Source organism: Ornithodoros turicata, chromosome 6 (genome assembly GCF_037126465.1).
Source record: "Ornithodoros turicata isolate Travis chromosome 6, ASM3712646v1, whole genome shotgun sequence".
Classification (NCBI taxonomy): Eukaryota; Metazoa; Arthropoda; class Arachnida; order Ixodida; family Argasidae; genus Ornithodoros; species Ornithodoros turicata.
This window is the reverse complement of record NC_088206.1, coordinates 1,121,601-1,146,299: the sequence shown is the minus strand read 5'-3', so window position 1 is coordinate 1,146,299 and position 24,699 is coordinate 1,121,601. Positions and strand designations below refer to the sequence as shown.

The 24,699-nt window shown below is 45.2% G+C and overlaps 2 protein-coding genes across 4 annotated transcripts in view; one reads left to right on the top strand and one right to left on the bottom strand.

Moving 5' to 3' along the window:
• Positions 1-149: 149 nt before the first annotated feature.
• LOC135397539 (galactosylceramide sulfotransferase-like) lies at positions 150-4,764 on the bottom strand. Its single transcript, XM_064629133.1, has 3 exons — positions 4,625-4,764; positions 2,537-2,807; positions 150-944 (listed from the first exon to the last, which is right to left on the bottom strand). The coding sequence occupies exons 1-3, from the start codon at positions 4,705-4,707 to the stop codon at positions 198-200; spliced, it is 1,101 nt and encodes a 366-aa protein (XP_064485203.1). The 5' UTR covers positions 4,708-4,764; the 3' UTR covers positions 150-197.
• A 4,116-nt stretch (positions 4,765-8,880) lies between these two features.
• LOC135398772 (phospholipid phosphatase 2-like) overlaps positions 8,881-24,699 on the top strand; it is a 99,136-nt gene continuing 83,317 nt past the window's right edge. For 2 of the 3 annotated variants that reach the window (XM_064630212.1, XM_064630211.1), the window contains exon 1: positions 8,881-9,042. The gene's annotated coding sequence lies outside the window, so the exon portion shown is untranslated. The remainder of the gene's footprint in view (positions 9,043-24,699) is intronic. The other variant, XM_064630209.1, reaches the window with a different exon arrangement.

Sequence of the window (24,699 nt, the reverse complement as noted above, 5' to 3'; positions counted from 1 at the left end):
TCTTTGCGAGGTAAAATCCAGTGGGCGTCCCTGGTTATGTCACTACAATGTCTGTAGGCGAAGTGAGGGTTAGTGCGTCAGGACGTCCGCTTGGAGAATTTTCTGTTTAGTTTTGATCCAAATAAGCGTTGTACAACAATGAATCATTTGTTTACTAATGTATTATCAGTAATTGATTACAGGAACAGCAGTCAGAATTAAGCCACAATCTTGGGAATAACACCTAAGCGTTTGAGTGCTTGCTGACGTAACTCCTCTGTGAAAGATTGCTCCGGGAGTGACAGACGGCGACACATCACTCTTTCTGTCGAAGCATTCTGCCGTTTCATGTAGTATTCGTAAACTTGAGAGTCTCGTGTCCTATAATCGAAGTGGACACACCGCTTGTACCAAAATTTGAGCCTACTCTCTAACATCATAACCTCTTCACGCATACGTTCTTTCCCGAACGCTTCGACTCTGAGGTCGAATTTTCGGACGAAATAGGCGTACAGAGCTTCGTCTGCCACATTCGATCGCTTCAATGTTTTCGCAGCAGACCGTGGCAGGGGTGTCTTCTTGCGTCTCATATCATTCTGCCTGAACGTTATGACGTCGTCGGTTTCCCAACAAAGCAGCTCCTTGAGGAGAACCAGAGATTCCAAAAACCGCTCTGCAATCATCACAAGGTGGAACTGAGAATCGACAGCACGAACGAGCGAGTCGATGACCGTTCCATTTTCAAGGTGATGTTGTTCAGCCCCGAGGTCGAAAGCCATTTGGTTGAAACCCAGTGACTTGTGGACTCGAGAATTGCGGACGACATCAAGTAGAAATGGTTCGTACAAGAACTGGCTAGCATTCACGTTGTAGACGTCGTATAATTTGAAGTAATAGAAGAGTGATAAGAAGAGGTCACTGGGGTTGCGCATGATGGTTATGTACACTGTGTCTGCCGGCATCACCTGTAAAGTCACATTTGGGCTGTCAACCATGATTGCATTCTTATTAACACAGACCCATGCCAAAACTGACACCCAAGATCTTTAAAGGAGCAATGAGGTGACATTTAACATCGCTCGGAATCGCTGTCTACCAGGAGTCACCATGCTAAATATTTTCACTCTTCGGCGCGTTATAGCAGTCCAATCGAATTTGCAAAACGCTGTCGGAGAAAGCAGCCGCTGACGGCTGGCACGATCCTCGCGTGACGGGGTGTGTCGCCGTACGTACATACACTCCCCGCAAGCCGTAGAATATCGTTTGGACCCGCCAGCAACAGTGGTATTCCTTCGGTAGGCATCACCATTTGAAAGTTGGCTTCACCTCGTTATCGAAACGGATCTAGGAAAGCAGGGCAAGCTGCCACAGCCGCACTAAACTAACGTAACTTATCACTACGTTCTCCCATCGTCAACGCAGCCGTGTGTGCTCCGGAAATAAAAAAAAGTGGCACTACGTCCAAATGCGACGAAGTATAAAGTCACGAATAAAGCAGTTGTTTAACACCTTATCGCGGGGAACACATGAAACGTATGGCGGGTTCCCTACTGTGTTTACCTTTCTACGGTTCGCACGTGGAGAAGACAGTGGTCTTGGCGAATCGAAGCGTGGCAGCCGCCGCGCACGTCATTTTACACTCTCGCCCTTTTCTGCTGCGCAGACACCTCCCAAGCAGCACAATGTACTGAAAGTCGAGTGCAATAGGGGTGGACGGTATGTGTCTTATCAATGCTCTTTAGTTTCACGAGTCTCTTCAAGGTCTTCCACCTACCCGTCCACCCCTATTGCACTCGACTTTCAGTACATTGTGCTGCTTGGGCTACTTGCCTGTGCGGAACAGAGCCAACGCCACCTAGACACAGAAGGCCTCCTCTCCCTCCTTCGAATAAGAGTCAGAATTCGTCTGCTACTGCGATTCACCGTTCTGAGAATTCAAGAGCCCGCAAATGATTGCAGCTCACCTGGAGCCTGCAGACCTAAATATTTAGACAAAACGCGCGAGACGCCTTGCAAAAAATCAGTTTTGAGAAAGATGGAGACCTTTTTCCGCTCTATTTCCAAGTTTTCCCATTTAGTAGGCGAGGACGTTAAATCGCAACTCGCAGACAGCGGTGGCCCGTCTTCATGGCCACGACCGCTGAAAGCACGTTCGTGATTGGCTACGGCCGTCGAAAACACGATCTTCATTGGCTGACTCTTAATTGTTACGTCATGGCGACGAATAAGCAGGCTTTCTCTATCGCGCTTGCTTTGTAGGTCACCTGCGCACGTCGTTCTTTCGCAGGAACTCATTTTATTCGTTGGCGAACACTCTGCACCGAAAAACTAAAAAATAAAAATAAAAAAAACTGAGGGTCACCTCCGTGCTCATTTAAGCAATATGTAGTTGAATAAAATTTGCAGCCAATCGCGTTTAGTATTGAATTCGTTGCGCCTTTCGCGACGTATAGTCGAGCTGCGCATAAAAGACAAAAATCGTCATCGGGTTCCTTCAGTCGACAGAGCACACGATTGACGGTAAGGGCGGCCCTGACAAACACGCTCACTCCTTTACCTGTCGAACAGCCGTGTAGTTGAATCGCATGTGAAGTGCCATGATGTTAGGCCTCATCCCACGAGAGGCGAAATCCATCATGTCCCTTTCCGGATCGAAGTGCAGAGGGTATCCCATATGGCTGTAGGGCGGCTTCTTGGGTACGGCTACCAGGAGGTCCTTCTCAAGAGCACGTCTCATTAACAAGTTAAAGATGGAAGAGCTGGCGCACTTGTGTGTCTTCAGAAATACCACGTTCTTCCTGGCCACGCATTTCCAACTCCTTTCACCTCTGCCATGAGACATAATCGGTCATATGTCTACTGCAGTCTATACTCGCATCGAATAAGTTATTATTAAAAATGTACGTCATACTTGTGAAGGTTTTTGCCGCCCAAACAGGTGGTTTCCGTCACTGTACCTCATTAATTTGTCTAATTAGCATAATTGAACTTAAAAAATTCCCAAGGAAAGGTAACATTTTTTGCGCCAATTAGAAAGCCCATGGCCACAACACCCCATTTCAGTCACAGTTACAAGATCTTTCACGATCTTTCCACAAAGATTTGACATTTGACACGCGTCTTTCGTTCACCCCCAATGTGAGAGGGTGAAGGAGCGCAGTGCAGCCTCATGCGCCGAAGATGAGCTTTAACTTGCGGAAACAAAACAAAAACAAATGTATCGGGTGACTCTATCGGAACTGCCCTTATCTTGGGTTGCATTTTCTGTTTTCTTTTAATCTTTTTCCAGGACGCAAGAGGCGATAGTGTGCTCTTTCACCCTCTCACATTGTGGGTGAAGGAAAGTCGCGTCTCCGAAGATGCGCAATGAACAAAATAAAGAAAAAAATTGTATTCCTTCACGAATCTTTTGCGGACGATCTAGCGAACGGATTTTTGTTCTGAAAACGGCTAAGGTATCAGGTGACCGAAGAGATCTGATGTTCTCATTGGAACAACTTCGTAGCCTTTATAATTAAAAAGTTAATTAAGACATTGCCTAAGGAGTTTGCTAATGCCCTCCTAAGGAGTGCCCTTCAGCATATGCTTGCAATTGATTTCATCTCGGAAATAGTGATGTATATATTTAAAAAATATATATGTTCTCATTTAGCCGGGACACCCTGTGTATCGAATACCGCAGTGTAACCAAGGGTTACATACGTAATAAAAAAATTCTGTAAAAGTGTGCGCTAGAACGTTTTTTTTTTTTTTTAATGTGTGTTGATATCACACTTCACGAAGCACAGAAGAAACGGCGTTGCTAAGCCTGAAGCCACCATGTCATGTGGAGGGCGGAGAAGAGGTGAAGGCTATGTTAGGTCGTTTAGTTAGTCCAGTTTTGGCAACTATTTTGTCGAGAAAACGGGAGGAGGGGGGGGGGGGAGCGTTGCCGACATCAGAGAATAATTTTGTTTCTTTTTTAAATTTATTTTCTCAGATTCCTCGTTGATCTTTGGTGTCTGTCGTTCGGCATTTGTTTTGCTCGCCAGAAAGTGTCATTTTTGTATTTTTCGTGTTCTCTTGCGGGTATACTCTAAAAACTGAACTTCGCCGCATAGCACGCTCTGCGTCAAACGTTGCCACGAATTATAGGGTTACCGCTTCAGATTCGAAGGGAGAAGGGGGCGTACGCCTTTTTGTGTCAATTTGGATATACGATAAATGACACAAAATGACGTACGCCTTCCTACCTCCTCGAATCAGAAGCGATAACCCTATCACTCGTGGCAACGGTTGGCGCAGAGCGTGCTATGCGATGAAGTTCTGTTTTTAGAGCGTACGGGACTTGATCCATTTTTCGATTTGATTCTGTTCACCCACGTTCACTTGCACGCATTATTTCACTTTTAAACACACTTTCACATTTTTAAAAGCCATACGGAAGCCAGTCTACGGAACTCCACACCCTTATACTGGGATAAACGTTTTCGCTAGTGTTCCTCATGTCTGCAATCAAGTTTCCCCTCGTGTCATACGTCGTGATGCTAGGTGTTGAGAACGATTTCATGCTCTACAATTGAAGAACCTGGGTCCATTGTTGAGAGCCACGAATGTCGCTAAAGATGGCGCGTCTGATCGATACTGGATTTATGCGGAAACTTACGAAGAGAGGAATTGATAGCTGTACATGGTGGTGAGTCCAGCCACAATGAGAAGAACGCGGAGCTTCTTCAGCTTACGTAGCATCCTTCTTCTGCTTCTGTCCACTTCTTCTTCCTCGTTCGTCTCGATGTATTCGCACGAGCGACATCATCAGCGGAATATTCTAGTGGAAGAAAAAGCAAAAGCTGCTCACGGAGCCGGAGTTCCGCCCGGTGTTATACCCCTCTCACGTGGGCCGTGTTCGGTGATGATTGAGAGCAATGGCCATTGAACAGAGCCATTGAACTTGAACATACTCTAGCGCGACCAAGCGTGCAATGTGGCAGCTTGTCAGGAGGATTGGATCCCGAGTGCCCTTTGAGAAGTAGACACGTTGCAAGCTTGGTAGCGCTACGCACGTACTCGGTGGCCATTGGTTTTAATTATCATTGAACACGGGCAGTGTGATAGGGGCATTGTGTTGAGCATAGAGATGGCAAAATTTCTAGAAATTTTGAATCGCTCGAAAAAAAAAAACGTTTTTTTTTTCGGGGAGTTTTCCGAAAAATTGGAAAAAATGGAAACAAACGCGGTTACTGCTGAGTCGAAGCATTGCCGGCCAAGCCACAGCATACAATGAGTTAGTTAGTTTTGTAATGTTCACCCTCTAGGCATAAATGCAGAGCAGAGTATCCCATGAGACTACTGTCTACTCAGCTATAGGTAATTGGAACCACTCGAGCTCAGTATTCTTGGTAACAAGCATCTGTTCTTTCATAGCGTGTTACTGCGCTAGGGGCGATGGGCATAAACGTGCAAAGGCAAAAGGGGGAGTTGCCGCCGTAACCTACAGCACGACCTCAGGGTTTCTCGCTTACTTTTTTTTTTTTTGCGTGTGTGGTAAGAAGAGGGAAAACACCGAAAAGTCTTCACTGTTACTGGGCATATTACTTCCTAACTTAATACTACGTACAGCGCAATCGTTCTGCAATGAACATGGTAAGGAATAGACTTCCTTTCTTGTCAGGAATCCTGACCTGTATGACGCTTTGACTGGTTGGATCTCTTGACTCGCCTGTCACGTGACCGGTTGGACCTCCCGACTCGATAGATCTCTTGACCGGGTTGGAACTCTTGACGCTTTGGATCTTTTGATCGCCTATCACGTGACCGATTGGATCTCCTGACTCGTTGGATCTCTTGACCGGAAAGCGCTATTGGCGGGTTTGGAACGCATCGAAGACACGAAAATTTTTGAATTTTGTCGCCTGGAAATTTTGGCCAATTTTTCCGGAGACGAGGAAAGAAACCGAAAAAAAAAAAACACTTTTTTTTTTCAAACTTTCCGGGGCTTCGCATCTCTAGTTGTGGCATCACAACGGAGCAAGCAAAGGACGATGCACGAAGGACTAAATCTGCTCGGTGAGCAAATTTAGGACAGTTGGGACAAAATGAATCGCCACAACCATTAGCCCTTTTCTTGACTAAATGCACGGGGCTAAATGAATTGTTTGAGTCGGTGCTGCATTTCACGCTTTGTCCCTCGCAGTCCTTATACACACAGGGTGTTTCACCTAAAGTGATCAAAAATTCCAACTGGCAACGCACTCGCCGGAGGATTGTGGGACTTTCGGCAATTACCTTCTGGACACTTTTGCCGCCATTTAGGAAATCTTTGGACAATTTTTAATTGGGAGAAATTTATTATTTTCAATTGAACTTTGAAAATTGCCGAGCGAACCTCACTTTTTTTACAGAAATATCAAGTCCTCCACGGATAACTACACACCCAACAAAAAAATTGCACAGTCGAAAAAAAGATTAGTAAAAATTACGCTTTAGCGCCGCTTGCTTGATTGTCGCAAAGAAGAGCGCACGGAAGGTGCGGGGAGAAGACGAAGTGTCCCCACCTCTTCGGCTCGGTGGATCATGGTTGCATTGCAGTGCAACGTGTCTGTTGTTTTAGCTCCCCGGCACTGGGGTTTCAGCGCTTTTAATCGTGACCTCTGCTCACCGTACAGCAACTCATCCATGTAGCACCAACTGCATGACTCACTAAATAAATTAACAGAGTAATGCAACTGGATGCATCTTGCATTAAATTTTACAGACACTTTCTCGCCTTTATTGTTATTGTGGAGCACAATTTGTACCCTCAATTGCTCGCCTATTGAACGAGTTGCACTCTTGCACGAGTGCCTCAATTTCTCCAGAAGTACAAATAAAATTAAAGTTCCCCATGTCGACTCGTGTGATTTGGCCCGAGATCAGGTAAATCAGCGACAAATACTGGCCACCAAAAATTTGAAGATGTCCACCAGCACAAATTTCGCTTCCCTTAGATTTCAATTCGGTTTCTGGTAATGGAAATGAAAATATTTTCTTCTCCGTTTCAAGTTGCATTTCTCGCAGAACCAGGATAGCTAACATTTCCGGTAACAAACACTGGTTGCACATTACTCAAAGTTGTAACTGCGGACAGGATCAGACTAAATGCACTTTTTTGCTACGTGAACATATAAACTGAATTTCAGACGCATTTAAAAAAGCATGGCACATACTTATGATCAAAGGGGAGAGGAGGACATGCATGTTGCCAGGCCCCGTGATGTACAACATGTTTGTTATTAAGCATGTGGTTAAGAACATTATGATACAAGCAGCACGGCCTTCTGCTCAACATCCTGCGGTTTCCTCAGCATAACCAACCTGCTCATTCTTTCCCTGCTAGCTACGTTACACTGGATACTTGTGTCATGGTTCTATCTCAGAAATGTTGTGATGTCCAACAAATTTACCTATGTCCAAGGAACATTGCCTCCAAGCCAAAGTTTCGGACCAGCTTCTTGTGTTCCTATACGTGCACTGACCATCCTTAATGGAGGACAACTCATTGAACCAGCCAGTGCAAAGCCCTTTGATGGATGCCGCAGCACAGAGCTGCGCTATGTTTGTCTTAAATTCACGAAGTATTTGCAAGAGTTCGAAAAGCCCTAATATTCTTCTGATGTACTGCGCGGGTGCCTGTAAATGACAGTGTCTAGGAAAACACAACCATGCAAGGATCGCAGAGTTTCCAACAGCAGCAACTGCATACCAGCGCTTTCGCGACCCTGATTAATGTAAACACATTGGAATAAGTGTGTGTTGGTCACATACTCTTCTAACATAGTCATGTTGCTGCTCGGAATACTAGTAGGTATGCAGACCCACACTTCAAACATCAATTAACTTTTATTTACACATGCGCAGGCAGTAGGTTCCTTTGCAGAGGGTCCCATTGACACTGTGACACTGATCGACTGTTTCAAAACTCAGTCTTGCTCCTGGAAATAAAGAAAGTTGGAAAATATAAGTAGTGTATTTAGTAGTATATAAATATATAGTAGTATAGAAAATCTAAGCTGTAGTAGCCTCATTCAGCTACAATTTGATATCAGTTCAGAAATTTCAGACATAGTCGAAATGTCGCGAGATGTGTCGAAGTAGTCCATGTCGAAATGTGTGTAGGTTCTTGGTTCTAAATTGTATGGTACCTAGATTTACACAATCAGTCTCTTACAATGTGATCATCATCATCATCATCATCATGTTATCTCTTACACACTGTCAAAATTAAGCAGCACGTACATGTGGACAGTATATACCTAGTCTGATTTCTTGGGGTTGTTGACGGAAACATAGTGATAAAATACCACCAGCAAGAAGAGGGACACTCCCAGAGCATTGGCAAAGACTGCAAGTTGGACGTCTGTAATCATTTTGGCCACCTATACCGAATGAAAAGGAGTAAGAGAAGTTAACGATACGTCCAGCGTTTCCATTATCATTCGTGCACAGAGTTGCTGCCACCACAACCACATCACTTGCTGACGACATCAAACGCCGCAACCGACTGAGCCGCTATCATGAAAATGTTGCTCAAGTACACGCAGTCAAGAAGAAACATTGTGCGCACGGGAATTATATGCACGTAATCTCAAGTTATACTCACGTTAAGTGCAATTCAGATGCAGATAAAATAGCAAACACCGTCGAATTTCACTTCAGATGAAACGTCACCCAAAAACGGTACGCGTTTGCTTACTCTCGCACCAGGCACCAGTCGCGTTTTGGTGCGCCATCTATAGTGTTCCCGTCTGTGTGGAAATCGAAATATTTACAATAATTTACGAAAAACTGCAATATGATGTATTTTGTATGCTTTTAATTCAGTTTGCATTTGTTACGCGTCTTATACAAAATTTTGGTGTCGCGGGCAAATTACGTCACGCAGGCAAAATCAAAGCAGAACAAAGAGATGGCGCCTTGTGGGGAAACAGATGGATATCCTTTGTTCCGTGAATGAATCGGGTTGTGTTGACGGAAGCGTTTTTTTATTACGGTGTTGTGCATAAAGGATTACGCATCACGTCTCTTCAGTCCTCCAGGAATAGTGCAGTAAGTGCAGTGTTGTTGCAGCAGACGCTTTTAATGCCGGCAGTGTGAAGTTTATACCGGAGCAATGTTGACATGCCGCGTAGCCTGTTGCATTCCATCACTTTGGGACAATGAGACTAATTTGAATAATGAAGGGGTTGAAGCGCAATATCATGGAGAATAGAATATAGTTTAATTGAATGTTGTGTGTCCTTTGTGTAGGTACTGTGGACGTTGGAACTCGTGCTTCACGTTATATAGTTACTACGTATTTGAAATTAAATTGGCGGTAAATGTCCACGCTTTTGTTCTCGTCTGGCATCGAGTTCCGATATTTTTTATCTTCAAATGTCCTCTTCGGCTTCCTATCACGTATCGAAACAGAGAGGACTGTGTTGGGGATCTGAATATTGTCTTTCGATTGATGTTTTTTTTTTTTTTTTTTTTTTTCTGCAAACAAAACGAAAGTTCTCTTTTTTTATGTCCGCATATTTACAGATCGGGGCTCGCATTAGGCCTTCCCAGGAATGTGATCACTTCTGATGGTGTGCCTGTCGTGTACGTTGCGATGTGTGTTGCAAATTGTCGGTTGTTCTGGTTGTTCGTGGTATTGGGGAGTTGAAAATACGCCACTGGGCAACGCACATTTCGCCGCTTCTGAGCTTTCCGCAAAAGGTCATAAGTCAAGAGGCGTCCTTTGTTTACGCCGCCCGTGCTCATTGGGTCACTTGTTCTTCTAGCTACACTGCTGCCTCTTTGTTGTTCTTCCTAAATTTGATGTACTGCTGGTGAGCGTCTTGAGTATGCGAGCGTGTTTGTGTCGTTTGTCTTTCCAACGTAAATTAGGGTCACACTATCCATATTTTTGCACTAATGCGTCGGTGCTTCGCGAAAGTCTTTCTGTCCGTGGTGGAACAACTTTATTTTGACGATAATGATCGGCGTGCTTCTATCCCATTGCTTACGGTAATTTTGTGAAAATGTAGTGATCACTGACGGGACTCACAGTGAGGACTGACGTTGTCCAGAAAAATTACTGCTTTTAGGGCAAAGCCTCGGTGGGCTGGATTTGGGCAAGAAATTGTGCCATAGTAGAATGTTACACTTGCGTGTGGCATAGGTTCAGGCGAGCTGGAGGACAAACTTCATAATGTGAAAAGTCTGGGGCTACGCATGACTACATCGTGTGTACGCGAACTCGTCGACGGTTCAGTCCAGGTTTTTTGAGAAAGAAAACTCACAGGCTGTCAGCGCACATTTCTTTGATGCCCGAATATTTGAGGGACAGGCGCGAAGGGGTCTGTTGTTGGGGCGCGTTGGCCTCCAGGGTTGCTTCATTTCGGAGCGGAAAGTCATTGATTGCTGATAAGGAAATGACCCGTCGCTTCCCCTTTTCGTTTTTGATGACCGAGTTTAGCGGCTTTGTTTTTGTGATCCCTATGGGGGGGAGATATTTGGGGTGATTAGATGGGCATTCTACCAGTGATTTATCCAGAAGCCCCAACACCCCCAATGTTTGGCAACGCACCCCCTTTCCTCCCGCGCACCCCCTAAACAGGGCCGGTGCTATTTCAGCTTCAGAGTATCTGTCAGCGGTGCTACATAAAGACGTTACAACGTTCGTATCTGTGATAATAATCACTCCTCCCCACGGCAGGTTTTGGGGACAGAGCTCGTGTTTGCGACTGTGGATATCCATAGATTTGTCATTCAACTTATAGCCTCTCCGAAATATTGCGGTTACCAGGGTTATTCCATGCCAAACGTCCCAGGTATTGCGCTCGACCATCGTGGAAGATGAATTTCTGAATGTTTTTTTCTTTTTTTGCTGAAAAAGGCAAATCGGGTTGGATCGCTCACGTGTGTGTTTGGCGGCGCTCGCGACGATACGTCTTGGGGTGAAGCACCCTTGCGGGGCAATGCCGGATGCGTGCGGGGGTGGTCAAGTTCGAAAGTTTTTTTCGCTGTCAAAACAATGTGTTTCGATGAAACTTTGTAAAATAAGTGTTCCAGGGCTCATATTATCAAATGTAATCTGTATGATATTTTTATCAGGACCACCTCAGTGTGCAATTGGGGGCTGAATATGTGGCAAAAAGCAATATTTCCGAAATTCATACTTTTTTCCCCTTCGTACTCATCCAACTCTGCGCGCCTCAACATATTTTTAACACGTTCTATGCCCCCTAGGCAGCAGCGCTAAACAGTTTAAATAGACAAGAAAAAATTGCGGAGCTCCGTAAAAAATTCCGAGAGTTCCCGAAATTTTGCAGTGTTCTCGGGTCATAAACTCTCGATAAAAGTGTCAATCAACCTTCAACGGGTCGTGGCATGGAAAGTACTATGCTTTGCCTTCACTCAGAAGAGATTTGGTTGGAATTTGCAAAAAAAAAACTATCGTTTTAGCATTTTTTTTCTTTTTTCTCCAGGTAGGTTGCATGTCCCATCTCAAATCTTCAAGAGGCGGCCTCGGCGCGAAAAAAATAAAAATATTTGAGGCGAAAATAAGCCGGGAGAGCATTGGCTGCATGGGAACAATCAACCACAATTTATTTTGAATGGAATGGCTCATCAGAGACAATTCATACTCTAAAATCAGTAAATGACAACTCGTACCAAGCGGGTACCTTTGTTTGCGGGAAGGGTTATTGATTATGGGAGTGGCTTTTTTTTGTTTGCTTTTTACCATTCAAATTTAAGTAATGCCGAGAAAGGCGATATCAGGGAAAAATGTCACGGAATGTGACTTATACTGAAGGGAATCTACGAATCCCACAGATAATATTTCCCGATGCACACTAAAGGATAGTTAAAGCGCAGTGCAATTGTAATGTGTTTTAAAGAAACCATTTCAAACTGGTATGAGCTGAGGCGCGGCACGAGTATTGGCTTGCAACAGAACACCTAAACGAAATATAAATTTAAAAAGGCGTCACGAAAACAACGTTTGGAGAAGTGTGCCAATGGACACCGTCCGCGTTTTCGGAAAAGTATTGTGATGAGCCGGAATGCGGGTTGGATACTTACTGAAATCATTAATTAATGCTTTAGTATTTCAGAGGGCGACGAAAATGCGGGACAATTTCGATTTGATTTCTTTTCAGAAAGAATTCCCTATTTCAGATAAGCATTGCGGAGCGCGGTTTAACTATATCCTTGAGTGCGCTTCGGTAAATGTCATTTGTGGAATTCTTACATTTCCTTCAGTATAAGTGAACTTGTGCGAAAATTTTTCCTGATATGACATTTCCCGGGCTCTCTTGGTATGAGTTCTCTCTGTATACGTTCTCTCGGTATAAGTTGACCTGGTGTGAGTTGTCCATGTATGAGATGTCTTGGTGCGCTGGGTAGTCGACGTCTGGCGGTCCCGTTTCGGATGGCTGTGCCCTCTCGTGGTGCTTGTACGACTTCGGCATGTTTCACTGCGCCGTGGAGAGATGGCGGCACGAGTGCAGTGTGACTAGCCGGAGGTACTATCTCCCTCTGTACACAGAGGGAGCTGGTTATTCAGGCACGCGCTGAGCACCAGCAGTGCGAGACTAATCTGCTTCCTCTTTTTGCTGAAAATGAAAAGAACATGTTCCGAGAAATACGGAAACAGCCAAGTGGGCAACATGAGTTTGAGGAGATCCAACGGATGCAAGGAAGTTGAAGGCTATGTTGCCCAGTTGGTCAATACAGAGGCATGTTTATTTGCAACAACTTGTCTCCACATTGTATGCCAGCGTACCGAATTCACGACGTCGTGTTTTAATGGATTGCAGATCTAGCAGTGTGGGGGAAATTGTGGCTCACATTAAAGCATTCCAGGTGGTCGACACATGCAGCATGTCGCCGCGTGCGTACATAAGCTGACTCACCTTACGTGTAAATGTACTCCTACTACTGTTACAGCGAAGAGCATGTTTTTGAATGCAAGTTTATTCACCTGCCGAGCTTGCAGAAGAGCTGAGCAAGCCTGAACCCAGTTGCAAGATAGATGGGATGGGTGCGACATCTTGTCACAATTTCGGGGAGCCATTCTTTTTCCTCGCATTAATTTGGGACGAAATCTGTAGGAAGAGTTGTTGAACAACTGGGTATTATCGTGTCAATCTAAAAGCAACTTTTTGGAAAGCTGCACTGCACTAGACGGGTATTGTAAAGCGCGTTTATTTCGCGAGCCCTGAATTTTCGCGAATTTCGCGAATCGGTAAAATTCGCGAAATTTAAGGGAGGAGCTCGCGAAATTTTATGGTGGCGAATATATCCCTGTTACTCGATTCGCGAAAATTTAGGGTTTTATCGTATTTAAACGGTTTTACAGTATGCCTCGGTATTTTTTTAATTCCGTGCTAGCGCCTGGTGCGTTTTCGTGTTTTCCGTTTTCCTTCCTAAAGTTCCGAAGCCAATTCGGAGAGGTATGGGGTTTCACCTGATGATTTTGTGAATAGATCACCTACAAAGGGAACCGTGCACTCGAAATTCTTCATTATACATTATAGTGCTCAGGCAGACATGTACAAAATACCGCACAAAATTATTTAAAATAAGATACCATATACTGAGAGCTGATTGTAATTGAACTAGAGCTTAAGGAACTTGTAAGCAGAAGTATTCAAAATATGGTACCAAATACTTCAAGAACATATTTATGATACATTTAAGATACTTCTCGAATTTTCCCAGCCGGCAAAATCATCTTCCTTGGTTGGTGAGCACAGTTCGGGCTACACTAACAGCAACACAACAACGACTAACAGCAACAGCAACTACATGAATGACGACGAGATGACGATGCTGCACTAAAATGTTGTTTTCGTCTGGGAAATCCGTTCGAAATACGGTCTCGAGATATCGCCAGCTAAGCAAAGGCGGCTGCTTAGTGGGCTCTATGGTGCGACCCGAGAATGTAGGCGGTCCCCTACGTAGATCAACCCTACCGGACGCTGTCCTTATGGACAACGTCCAACGTTGTCCTTAAAGACAAAATGGACAAGAAGTTTACCAGAACCGTAACGGGAAAACATACAAACAAACCGAGCTGTGAAAGGCATGCGAGAACCTGGCAGCAGTGCAAAGACGATTGACAAAGTAATTAAAGTGCTGAGTAGAAAATACCGAAAAAAGTATTATAGATAGAGTACAAAATACTCGTTGAAACAAAAGTAACTAGTAAGATACTAAATACAGAGAAAAGTATTTCAAATACAGTAATTTAAATACGTACGATACTTAAAATACGCGTAAGTCTGAGTACCGGTCACGGCCCGTGTATCGCCTTCGCAAGTAGTATATAGCCCCCGGTCCCGAAGTGTCATAAACGGTGTGTAGTCTCTCTCTTTATTGCCCTCGGTTATACATGGGTTGTAACCTGGTGGCTGTGATTTACGATTCACCAGAAGCGCGGCACGAGGACGCAGCATCTGCGACGTTTCAGTGCGCACACTTGGATAGTTCTGTTTTCAAACGGGTCCGATACGCTTCAGTTACAATGTACATATGGCTCGAAAAGGTTGGCCGTTGTAAAGTATGTGCTGAAGGAGAACCCTTTGGACACGCCTCGCATTTCTTCGTTGAACGAGCTAAAAATTACACGTTTTTGGAAATGGTCTGCGATTGTGGAACGTCCTATAGTCGCACGTCATTACATACGTCGACACACACGTGACCATAATAGTGATCAGCGGCCAAACGGTTTGTTTTGACATCGGTAATTAGTTTTGCCTGATAGCACGTGTAGACTCGCAAATTACGCCTCGTACTGCTGGCCACTCCCAAAGATTCGGATAACGATACCGGCGCTAAGACCCTCTGAGCCAAAGCGATGCGCTCACACTTTGGAGGAACATGCTGCGTTATCGCGTAGGACAGTGCTTCCCAAAGTGTGGGTCGCGACAGGACAGCAACAGTATTCCCGAATTTCGGGCAAGGTTCGCGGGAAAGTACGTGCTGTCGAGTACTAAAACCATGAGGATCCTTCTCTTTGCTACGACGTACTTGTGCGAACTTGGCTTACTGCGGTGGCGTCAATGAAAACAAAGTATATATACAAGTCACGGCTGAACATCGAGTCGGAACGGAGTTACTGCGTCCAACTGTGTCAGAACTGTGATCAAACGAACAAGCTCATTTTAGTCACAAGCAGCAATTATTACCGCTGGCGAGTGCGTTTATTTCTTTCTTTCTTCTTCTTGTTTTTGCGATGGTTGTTAGCCGAGCGGATATTCACTCTGACGGAAATGTCAAATAAAAATTCAGCTTTTTAAAAAAAAAGCTTCAGCTTCAGCTTAAAAAAGAGCTTCAGCTAAATTCAGCTTTAAAAAAAAAACATTGTGCTTTTTGCGGTTCATGCGCCGAAATGGGAAAGTTTGTGGCATCGCGAAAAAACGGAGGGGGGGGGGATACTGTATTTTGTATTTTTGATGGGTCGCAGGGTAGCAGAATTTTGAAGCACTGGCCGTAGGAAGCGCGATATAATGCACACCCGCAAAATCCGTTCATCTTTCCGTTTTGTGTGTGCTTGACGGGAATGTGTCGAAAAAAGAACGAAGTCACACGGGCTCAAAATGACGTTCGCTTTGACGTTTGTCCAGGAAAAACATAGTGACTTTGCCATAAGTGACCGCTTCGGGACAGTTACAAAAATGGCGGCTACGTGAAACGGAAGTGTCCGTTTGTTTACGAGAGGTGGCGCCACGTCGATTACGGAGCAGACAGAGCACACGAGAGTTGTGTTCGTGAGAGGTGTTCACGTTTCTCAAGAGACGGGATGCAGTTATACAGGGTGTGTGCAGATGAAGTATAAAACCTGCTTGCCAGGCGAAAGACGCACGACGACGCATTTATGTAGTCAAGATCAACAACGTGGAAACCGAACTCTGCGCAACAAAAAAATATTGCCACACGCAGGGGGCATGGCGGTCTCCTCACGGCCACCGGTTCAGACGCTGAAATGGAGTCCCACGTGGACAGTAATCCGGCACAGGGAGCAGGAGGAACGCACGCTCTTGTCTTCCCTACCCTCGGGTTACTTTTCCTGTTGCCATGTTACCAGCTCACTTGCGCCCTAACTTTTTTCCCGCTCATTTTTGCTGTCTTGGTGTGTATTGGATATTGCGGCTTTTCCCTTTATAACTGGCGTCAGCTTTCGCCACCTAGTCAAAAAAAAAAAAAAAAATATATATATATATAATTCATTATAATTCACTGGCTTGCACTGTGGCATTCAGGAGTGCTCAGTCACCCTCTCAGGTGTATATCGCTCGCTGAGCTGGTTTGCCAATTCCGAACGATGCGCAGCTACCCAGAGCTGACGAGCCGCAAACACGGCGAAACACGTGTCCTCTGGTGCTGTCGCATCGTTCCATGAGTATCTATCTATCTCTCTCTCTCTCTCTCTCTATATATATATATATATATATATATATATATATATATATATAAGAGAAGGAAGTCTGAGGATTAGATAATTGTAAGAGTCACCTATGCTACTCACCCCCAAAATGTGATTATCTGTATTGTTCCTATATACCAGCAGTCGTTTAACCGATCCTCTGTTTTCTCTACCGCTTCCCTATTTGTCTCGCCCCTATCGCTTGGGAAGCCTAGTGTTCCTCTTGCGTCGTTTGAATGCTCCCATATTTTAATATTAACATGCTGCGCAGTCTCCAGCATGTCCACATAAGCAGCACGTTTTATCGGCAATTTCTGCATATTTAGCTACATCGGTTCTTGTTCTTAGCACCCCTGTTCTCTTGCCTCGAAAAGTAGCTCGCTCCCCTACAGTTGTCGAGGGAAAAAAAAAGAAAAGAAAGAAAACCTTCTAGTCCTATCGTATTGCCGTTTTCTGTTCCCTGTACATCCGGAGTGACGTCTTCGCTCACAATTTATTTTTCCAGTAACTCGTCTCTGATTCTCTTACTCTAGTCTTAATGCTCATCTTCCGGTTCTCCTCCGTCCCAAACGACAGACGCCTGTATTGTTCCTTTCGCCATTTTGTATCTATGCTATTTCGGTACGCGTATGACAATACCTTCCTGGTGAATGACTGCCGCAGTTCGTCAGTATTCGAGGAATTCTCAATAAATTGCGGTAACGGTGTGTTCCGTGAAGATTATTGTGGGTGGCTGTAACTGAATATGATTAAACCGACATCGTTTAATTTCCGAAATAGACTGCTGAGCTTCGAGTCGTGTATTATTAGATACACGCAATATATTGCGCCACTGAAAAAATTTATTACGCGCACCGTATGTATAATATGTAGGAAAGAACAGCTTCAACTGATCAACGAGCTGTTTAATAATCGTCTGATGTGGCCGGAATGAGCCAGAAAAACTAACTAGCACCAAATCAGTCGTCCGTAAATATTGTAAAACGAAACACGCGCGCAGGCATCGCGAACACGGGAGCAGCAACAACAACACTTTATTGCCAGATTGCGTGGCAGGCCCCTCACACTAGAAATCAATAGTTGATATATGTGACAGAGACATCCAGTTGTGAAGCAATCACTTCATCACTTATCCTGGCTAACTTCTTTTCAGTTTTCGTGTATACTATACATACAAATCCCACGCTAATCTCTCAGTAAAAATAACCCCAAGGGGCATTATGGATTGCGCAGTTTGTATCTCTGGTATTCTACTAGTGCACATATGGCAGTATTATATCCGAAAAGTTACACGTTGCTACGTATGCGCATACCTGCAAGTTCCCTGAGCGGGTGCGTTTCCCCCAGTTTTCTCATGGGGCGGTTGCATTGTACGTGTAGCCCCAGGGAACCGACACAACGGGGACCGTACACGCTTCTAATTTGATGAACTCGTTTATTTTATAGCCTATTTGTCAAATCCCTGGAAGCATTGCAATTATTCCGAGCGAAATGAGCTTATACGCGAAATGCTGTTCAGAATACACGGCGCTTACGGGCAGGGTTAAGGTAGGCTCCACCTCAATGTCTAGGTGTATCGGATGAAGCTCGCCTTACGTTTTGGAGCGGATTTTTTGGGAACGTTTAAAGATCGGTGCACTAAAATACTAGTATCGTCGGAGAAATTAAGAGCAGAGTATGAGCGCAATTTGCAAAAGCTTGCGTGGCGATAGACAACGTAATTGATGGGCACTATGAACAATAATGTACCACTTCCTTGGGGCACACCCTGATGAATATTGTCCAACGAAGACGTAGTAGTGTCACCAAAGTGTCGCTTTTGATATTCCATATACGAGGAGATTAATCTCGGTGCGATTCCTCGAATTCCAAAATATTGTGTCTCGTCTGGCGCTTTTAGTTTTCAATCGGTGCGAAACAGGCCCAGCATCAAGCTTTAACGGTAGTTATGAAACTATTGGAGCTTGTTGAGTGCTCGTGATTTCTGCAGTCATCGTAACATCTATAAATATACCCAGAGCCGCGTGGAACTTTCGCTTCTAAAAGCGCGCACGCAGCTGGAACAGCGCAGAATATTTTACGTCGCAGATTTTGGTACTGCGCTGAGGTTCCCGTTGGCTGGCACGCTATTGATGTGTTTTGAGGAAGGGATTTCGAGTTTAAATATGTACTCGTTTGCTCGTGCCGATATGAAGTTGAGTTTGAGTTCTTCTATCCCGGTCTTTGCGAAATTCAGTTACCCAGGGTAAGCAACGAGAATCAGCCGAGGCAAGCTACAAACATGGACGACAGACGCACACGAGCCTCCAACGCCCAATAATCAATGAAATGAGTGGGTGAGGGAGAAAGATGTAAGAGAGAATGGGAAGGGTGGCGGCTGGTTGTTCGTCCCCCTTATACTTGAGACACACTTAGCGGGCGTAGCGTTCCTGGCCGGAAATCAGGAGGGTCTAGGTTCGATTCCTACTCACCTACCACCTTTTTCCTCGGTTAGTCGAATTTAAACTCAAGGTTGCGTAACCATCCGGGTGTTAGTGGAATCGTTTTCGTCAAACATCGCCTCTAATATGCAATAGGTAAAAACAGGGTGCGTGAAGGACAGACGTCATGATTGTCGGATTGATTGCCAAGGCCCGGCTCACTGAGAGTTTTTTTTTTTTCCTTGCATGCTTTTTCCCGAAGTCGACACATACCGCTTATAGTGACAGTTGTTTCGCGGTATTAAAAAGTATGTTGCAAAACGTATCGGCGAAGTTTAATCCGATTTTGACCCATTGGACCTCGTTTTAGCGGAAGAATCTACTGACGTGTTGTGAGCAGTTGCCCGAAGATTACAAGTGATTCAATTCAGATCCAACCTGGGAGCGTTGTGTGCCTGACGGCGTATCCTGACTGCTTCTTTACGAGAGGAGGAACATAGGACGTAAGCAAGCTGGTAAAGTTCAATGACAAAAAAGCCGGGAGGCGCGGACACACAAAAATCTGAGGTCTCTCCTTTTTTATGTCTGTGCCACCCGGGTTTTCGTTACGCTTTTTTTCGTCGTTTCATCCAAGTTGGGATTCTGGTCATTCGTCAAAGGCCGTTTCATCCAACTCGACGACGTCCAGTTTCCACTCCGTTCGATTTCTATCGACAGAGACACGCTAGTTGGCTTGACACACAGTTGTTGACACGCATGACGCACGTCGACACACATGCACACGCAAGAAAACAAAAAAAGTACGCAGGAATTGAGATGTGAGGTTCATTCCGGTGCTGAGGTGATTTAATTTACGTGCGTGCAGGTTTGACTCACTGACAGTTTGACTCTGGCGACGTCTTTTTTGCAGTGTTGCACCCCCTTTACGAATTTCGTGAGGCATCCGTAAGGCGTCGTTTCGTTTCGTAAGGCGTCCACGGGCATCTTTTTATGAGCTCACGTATTTTGTCGCAAGTGATAGGCAAATTGGGAACGCTTGCTGAAGCCTTTTTCGTAGAGCATTGCTGATGGAGTGGTACCCAAGACACATTTCCGTTCTGGAATTGCAGCACCAGATGCACAAACGTGCTCAAATGTTTGTTATCCGTTGGGTTCAAGCTTCCATCAGGTAATCGGACAAATTGAATCCTGGCATCAAAGTTAAAGAAGAAACAACGACAAAATGGCCTACTCGATGGCATGTCGCTGAATCCCTGTCGATATCAAGACAAAGCCCCCAAGAAGATCCGCCACTCCGCTTCACACTGTGCTACCGTCATCCCACGGAGGGGAAAATATTTTTGACATTAGTCTATTTGAAGCTGTCCAATGGAAGGTCAGCCGAATTTAAACGTATAGTGCGGTCAGCTTATCGTGTATTCAGTACCGCTACCACGAACAACTACACACAGTAAGACAGGGACATTCCGGATCTTATTTTTCCCTGCACCAAAGGAAACCGAGGGACAGTAACGTGATCTGGACTGCACGTGACTCGTGCTCAGCCACGTGCGGTTTGCGCAATCACCGCAAATAGATCCCTCTCATGGCTTCCCTCCATCGCCGTCTTCGTCGAGCAACAACGTGAAATGTATCTATTGTCGAGGAAGCACGTCTCGTAAGAGGGAAGCAAAATGGCTGAGAGATCCGCCTTGGCCCTGATTTTCATAGAGGTCAGTTACCAGCACGGACCCTCCACAATCGACGGGTGATGTTATCATAGCTGTGTGGCGAAGCAAAATGCCTCCAATATTACTGCGGTAACTCGAGTTTCCTTACTAAACCCGTTTAAAATCTGGTCTGGATGAAATCTGGTATGATCGAGGCATTTGCTTCACGATTGTACCGTGCACTGCACATCTAGGAAAATAAATAAATAAATAAATTGTAGAGACTGAGACCTTTTCTAATACCCCTGTGGAGACGGGCGCACTTACGACCTTAACGGTTACGGTCATTAAATTCTTGACAGACGGTCAGTCATACGGCCTTTGCGACAAAACGGAGATGTAAGGGCATCGGAGCTCCCGCAAGACAGTTTACGGCGTTTTCCCCGAAACTGTTCAAGTCCCGTTACCAAGCGCCATGAACAAGATGGCGCAGATCTCCCTCAATTCGAAATAACACGTTTTTATGAGACGTAATGTTCTGCTAACGTTTTTTGTGCTCAACGCCTCGAGTTTTTCTGGTGAATATTTGTACTTTGCCTCTCATTATGTCTCGTCAGTTCGTAGTGATACTCTCAAACCACTGCACCCCGTGTAGTCTGCATGCATCCCAAACTGAGCGCGCGCAACAAAGCCTCGAAATTGCTTCAAAACAAATATCGTTTGCTGTTTTTCAAATTGGCTAAGTGCAAACCAATCGTTGTTTCCGAGTACGCACAGTGAGAACAAATGTGATTGAACTGCACTTCAATTAACGTTCGCATATGTGTTTATCGGTGGAGACATCACTGGCAAAACGCCTTCACAGATACCGTCTGGCAGCCTCCCAGGGTTTAAGGCCATATTTCCGTTACGGCCTTTTCTTAGTACCATTGCCTTAAAAGGCCGTATGTGTGCACGTCTGACAGAGTTATACAGTCAGGTTTTCGAATGTCTTGCGAACGACTCGGAACCTTACAAAATTTTGCGATCTCTCCAACGTGCACTCGTTCACTGTGTCGAGACAGTCATCTTGAGCATGAACGTGTGTACAGAGAGCCTGTTGCACCAAAGCTCTCTGTTTAATCTGATGAAAAAGTAGAGCTCTACCCCCGAGTTTCTCCTTCCCTGTGCATGGCTCTCCAATGGATGTGATTGACGGTAGCTTTTAGTGGCGACCTCTGTGGCAGATGGTGCACACATGTTTTCGGTTGAAAGGTGATTACGCTGCTGGGAAGATGTCCCCCGGACTCTCGGAATATGTTGGCTTCGTTTTTCTGGAGGCAATAGAATCACGTAGATATGGAACTTGGTTGGGGGCCGCCGAGCTGTTGGTGATTTTAGTAGCTGCAACAGGGCGCCGCTCCAACACTGGTAAATTTATACAATTCGGATTGGGATTTAACCCGATTCAGACTTCTATATCACTGCGCAAGTATCCGGCGATAGAGATTCACAGCATGAGGAAGACTGTTGAGAGCATCTAAATTTTAGTGAGACGAGACTTCTCCAGGTGAGAAGAAGTGCAGCCGTCTGCACGAAAGTCTCGTCTCATTAAAATTTAGATGCTCTCAACCGTCTTCTTTCTGTTGTGAATCCGATTCCGACTAAAAAAAAGTTTTTAAAACTGACAGTTTTTGCTGACGATGTAGCATCGTTGATCCAACGTCTTGCTCAATGCGGGAGGAAATCGAACCTATATAGCCCCCCCCCCCCCCCACACACACACACACACCCGCCTTCCCAGTTACCAGTCAGGGACGCCACGACGTAAGCATTGTTCCCTCCTGAGTGCATGCGCAGAAGTAGCGCTCATCCCGTATCAGAGGTTATAAGAAGTTCCTCCGATCTTTGCCCCTAGCTTTTTGAAAGCAAGGTTTAAATTAGTTCCCGCGTATAAGTGAGCTGTTTAATAGAGAACAGGATGCCCCCGGACGTTGATACAATGTAGTAGTGTTCTTTGCGTGAGAGACACCAGCCTGTCCTGATCCACGTAGGGGTTATTTGGCAATGAGCAGGCACCTGGGTGCAAACAGTGTAGAGTGTCGTTTCTTGTTTAGCGTGAGATGTCGTCTCTCCCCGCCATCAGTGTCTGTACCAGCAGTACGCGCAACAAACAGTGAGCGGCCAGGAAGAGGCCGGGGCGTTGCTAGGCAACGGAAAGAAGAGCCCATCGGTGCGGTTCAGAAAAGCGATTCGTGGAATTCTGCCGCTGTGGGGCAAAAAACTGTCTTGGTGAAATGGCATTCACAAGAGACGCACTTGAAAGACCCTCTCGGTTTTCCGTTGCAGAAACATGGTCTCGCAAAGTGTCCGCAGGGGTCGCTGACGGCTCTGGTGAATGCGGGAACCGGAAAAAAAAAAAAATGTCCCTGAAGAGATGTCCACTGGAAGAAATGTCCCCTGAGGAACATACCGTATTGGTGCGCATAGACTTGTGGCGACATTAGTCGCTTATTAAGTCTATATATATATGTATAGGAGCATGTTGACTACTTTTCACTGGAAATATTGTGAATTACGTGCGGGATATCCCATTTTTTCAAACAATTTCACGCAGTGAATATACCGTAATCAATTCTCACGTCTTCTGACAAAACGTGGACACGTGGCTAAGATATTTCTGTTTGGTTTCTTCTCACAATACTAAGGAATACGTACATCCTAACATAACTCATGTAAAGGAAAGTGCAGAAAATAACAACAGTTGAAAAAATTAGAAATGCGCAGTCGGAATTGCTATATTTCCTTGGCGGTTGGTTGCAGAGTACCGCAAGCAACGGGGGTGTAGCAAAAATGGCCGGCATGCGCGCCAAAAAAATACAAAAAAAAAAAACCCCGACTCTTTGCTACATACTGCTGCGCGTGTTTTTCTGAGTTGTTGCGCTATCTTTGCTTCAATTGGAACTGCGGGGCGTGCGATGAAAGTGAAAACGAAACCGAAAGTTGAAAGTTGTACGGTTGATCTTTCTATGTGGTGACGCTTTTCTGAAGAATATTTCCTCGGTGTTACACCTGGCACCAAACAGCTCCCCATACAGCCCATTGTTTGAGATAATTCATGCAACACTGGGCACATCACGAACGAAAATGCGCGGTTATGCGTACCAGCCAGCCAATCAGGAGCCTTTCTGTTTGGCTCGCTTGACGCCCAGTTATTCTGTATGCTTAGCTAAAGCGACCTTCGGCTAAAATAGACATTTATTTGATACGCCGCGTATTGATCCAAACTCCTAACACATGTTCAACATTTGCCACTTGCGTCGATTCCCGTCGTATGATTCTGTGTATGAGTGAGAAAAATGTAAGAGTGAAAGGGGGATGAGTGAGAGAGTGGTTGGTTTGTCCCTTCAGTTGACGCACCTTTGGAAGTCGCTGGGGAGGTGTGTTAGCTTAGCTCAATAGACGAGTTCAGAAAATCTCAGTGCTCTTTGCGCACGCATTGCATCCTGGGCGCTTGCTGAGCAGGGGAACGAGGAATAATCCTTCACATTTCGCTTTCACTGACCTTGATACGTCGTGGACAATGGACCGGTAGGGGAGAAATCGGAACAGTTTGGAGGCCACCCGTTTCTTTCGTATTAGTAAACTCCCAGAGTTCAAAGCGGCGCTAAGCACTCTGGGATTTTCTGAACTCGTCTATTGGTAGAGCCCTGGACCAGCAATCCAGAATATGTGGGTTCGAGTCCTACAGCTGGCTAACCTTTTCAGTGACTTCCATCTTTCATCCTAACACGTGTTCACTGTGCATACAAAGCCCACTGCGCTTGGAGACGCGCTGTAGCAAAATTCGAACTTGCGAAACGCACACACGAGTCTCATGAGTGGCGGACGCTGTCACGTAATCTTGTCTTTGTTGTCACCGTATTCGAAATGCGACGGCGCTCAAACTCTTTGAAACTTTGAATTCCTCAGAAACTATAAGAAATGATACTTCTAGCTGTATGTTCCAGGCTTTCACGTAAAATTTACTGTTTTATCTTTTCTATCCTCAAATGAAGAGCAGTCGTGTCAACGAGTAATTCATCCCAATTTTTTCCCCTTCTTTATCGCATCGCCATCACCATCAAGTAATGCACGAAAAGGCCAATGAGTGCCAGCGCCTCGGCTAGTTTTCCTGTCTATCAGTTATGTGCTCGGAAAGTTTACTGTTTTTGTTGCATGATAGCACGCCAGGCTAGTGCTTCGCGCAAGCTTA